Source organism: Pseudonaja textilis, chromosome Z, assembly GCF_049901715.1.
Source record: "Pseudonaja textilis isolate UNSWEBS1 chromosome Z, rPseTex1.2, whole genome shotgun sequence".
In the NCBI taxonomy this organism is placed as follows: Eukaryota; Metazoa; Chordata; class Lepidosauria; order Squamata; family Elapidae; genus Pseudonaja; species Pseudonaja textilis.
Window position 1 is genome coordinate 121,470,822 of NC_142008.1, and position 3,300 is coordinate 121,474,121.

The following is a 3,300-nucleotide window of genomic DNA, read 5'->3' on the forward strand; positions in this document are numbered from 1 at the left end:
CTCAGACTCTTGGAGAGAAGACAAAATGCAAGACTTTATCAAGCTGCCTGCAATAATCTTCTCTTCACCCTCAGTTGTGTTCTGACTACAATTAGCTTTAGAGGCAAAGTCTCCATCTGAGTGGAATAGAAGAAAGGAGTTTAGGAAAATGTCAACAAGCATCTCAACATGTGACAGAAGATATTTGAAAGAAGGTAAGATTGTAACAAATCTGGAACCATTTAAAAGTAAATATAAAGGTTCCCCTGCACGTGCATGCTAATCGTTTCCAGTTTTAGAGGGAGGCACTCATCTCTGTTTCTAAGCCGAAGAGCCAGTGCTGTCCAAAGATGCCTCTGTGATCATGTGGCCGGCATGACTAAATGCCAAAGGTGGAATAGAACACTATTACCTTCCCACCAAAGTGGTCCCTATTTTTCTACTTGCATTTTTAATGTGCTTTCAAACTGTTAGGTTGGCAAAAGCTGGGACAAGTAATGGGAGCTCATTTTGTTGTGCGGCACTAGGGATTCAAACTACTGAACTGCCGACCTTCTGAATGACAAGCTCAGTGTCTTAGCCACTGAGCCAATGTGTCCCTTATTTAGATGGGTCTAATTCAGCCATTTAAATGGGTCTAATTCAGAAGTTACTCCTCCAACATTGTTGACATACCTTTTTAAAATGAAAAACCAAAATGCTTATTAAGTTTGAGGTAAGAAAATGTCATCTATATATGAAGTTGCAAAAGGATTTGGATATGAAGGGTTCCTTATCTTAACAGCAAAACATTTGAGCAGCCTTTGGGAGGAATGTCCAAGGCTGATCTGATCAGCAAGGAACAAAGAGAGTGATTTAGAGATTTGGAAAATAGGGCTTGATGGTCTGCTCTGATTATCCCCTTCAAAGAACTCTTTTTATCATAGAATTACAGAAGTGCAAAGGCCATCAAGGCTATTGAGATCAACTTCTTGTTCAAAGCAGGAGCCCATATTAAAGCCTCTCTCGTTGATGTTATAAAGTTATCTTCTATTTGAATGTATCCACCATAAGACAGAAGACAGAACAAAATACATATAATATTCCACCTTCCTGTTACTTCCTGTTACTTTCCATTTCAACAGTTCACCTCTTCTGGTTCAAGAATGGATGGCCCTTTTATAGCCTATTTCATCTGCTGAAGGAAGATGTTCTCAGAACTTATGTTCTCAGAACTTATGTTCTGGGCCTTTTTCATATCAAACCATGGATTGCTATGATAATATTGTGTGAACTACATAGGTACTATTTGGAGGAATCGGAACAATCTGTGTGTCATTTGCTACTAAACCACATGCAAATTGGTGCTTGCAGGACATAGAAACATGAAATAAACAAACTCTAACAAAGTACATTAAACATCTGTTTATGTCAGGAACAAACAATCAGACTATGCGTGTAAGGTTCAAGGTGACTATTTAATCTCTCTCCGTATTACACAGGCTGGTAGCTTTCACAAGAGAACTATTAGATACAGATCTAAGGCATTCAGGAAAGGTCAAAGCTAGCTCACTTTATACAGAATGTGTAGCCTACTTTTGCACTTGGGCACTCCTCCCAACAGGGAAGGTTGCTGTTCAATAGGAACATCTGCTTAAAGACTTCATTATTGTTCTGCTTATGGTTTGTCCTCTTTCCATGATTGATTATATACTTGATGTTGCACAGATGGAATGTAAGAATCAAACTTCTTTGAATGAGTTTATCCTTGTTGGCTTTCCATATCCTGATAGTCTGAAGGTATCTTTATTTATCTTCTTCCTGCTCATCTATTTAATGACACTCTTTGGCAATCTTCTGATCCTGTTCGTTGTTCTGTCTAATGCCCATCTCCACAAGCCCATGTACTGGTTCCTTTGCCATTTGTCCTTTCTAGACATGACAGTCTCCACCGTGATTGTTCCCAAGGTCATTGTTGGATTTTTAGAAGATGGGTTGGTCATATCCTTTGGAGGTTGTGTATGTCAACTCTTCTTCTTCCATTTTTTGGGTTGCACAGAATGCTTCCTTTATACATTGATGGCCTATGATCGTTTTCTGGCTATTTGCAAACCACTCCATTATGGCAACCTCATGAATCACAGGACATGTCTCTTCCTGGCCATGGGCACCTGGGTTGGAGGATGTCTTCACTCCATAATGGAGACAGCCCTTGTTTTTCGCTTGCCCTTTGGTCGAGAAAACCAGGTCAACTATATCTTCTGTGATATCCCTGCTGTGTTGAAGCTGGTCTCTGCTGACACAACACTCAATGAGATGGTAACCATGGTGGATGTCGGTCTTGTGGCCACCACATGCTTCCTTCTGATTTTGACTTCCTACATGTATATTGTCTCCACCATCCTGAAGATTCGCAGTGCTCAAGGTCGTAAACGGGCTTTCTCTACCTGTACTGCTCATTTAACTGTGGTGGTGACTTACTATGTGCCCCTTGTTTTCATCTATCTTAGACCAGGATCTCAGGATCCACTGGATGGAGTGGTGGCTGTCTTCTACACCTCACTGACTCCACTTTTGAATCCTATTATCTATACACTGAGGAACAAGGACATAAAAGTTTCCCTTGTAAACTTGTCAAGGAGATCATCCTAAGCTGGTTCTTTGAACATTCCTGGAATGGCAGTCAAAAGCCACAATCCCCAATCCTTAATTGTTACCCATACTAACACCCAACAGCATGAGTGCAATTGGAACAACACAAAAATCATCGGCCATGCTACCACCCACCATTCCACAAGCAATTCCATCAGCAGAGACATTGACCTATAACCAGCCTACAAACCCCTCAGAATCCAAATCAACCACAGAGCCAACTAGATGGCACCCACTCTAAACCAACCCATGCAATTCCCCACCACCAGCAGTTCACCTCCCAACAACCCTGACCTGAACTAATTGTCTTATCACAAGATCCATCATAAGGTTCACTGATGACTTACAACTGATCTATCACAAGACCCTCACTTGACACATCCAGACCTGAAACCCTTATAAATAGAACAGTAACACAGATGTCCCCTAAATTCCACTGAAGATGTTACCTAGCCTGGTAACATAACATTTGGAAATCAACTCACAAGCTCAAAGAACACACTTTCACCCTCATCCTACACCTGAGCTACAGAAATTCACCACTGTTGCATTCCTGAAATCGTGTAGAGTGACTCTCCTACTGGCATTGCTATACATTGTTGACTAGAGGGCTTTAATTCCAAGCATACATTTTTTTATAGTAATTAACCTGTAGACACAGGCACCATGTGAGCCATCTTGAGATTGTTT

The 3,300-nt window shown here is 41.0% G+C and overlaps 1 protein-coding gene across 1 annotated transcript; it reads left to right on the forward strand.

The window, feature by feature from the left end:
* Positions 1-1,686: 1,686 nt before the first annotated feature.
* LOC113451532 (olfactory receptor 10G6-like) lies at positions 1,687-2,610 on the forward strand. The gene has a single exon (XM_026722903.1). It carries the CDS (start codon positions 1,687-1,689, stop codon positions 2,608-2,610), a length of 924 nt encoding a protein of 307 aa, XP_026578688.1.
* Positions 2,611-3,300: the final 690 nt, after the last annotated feature.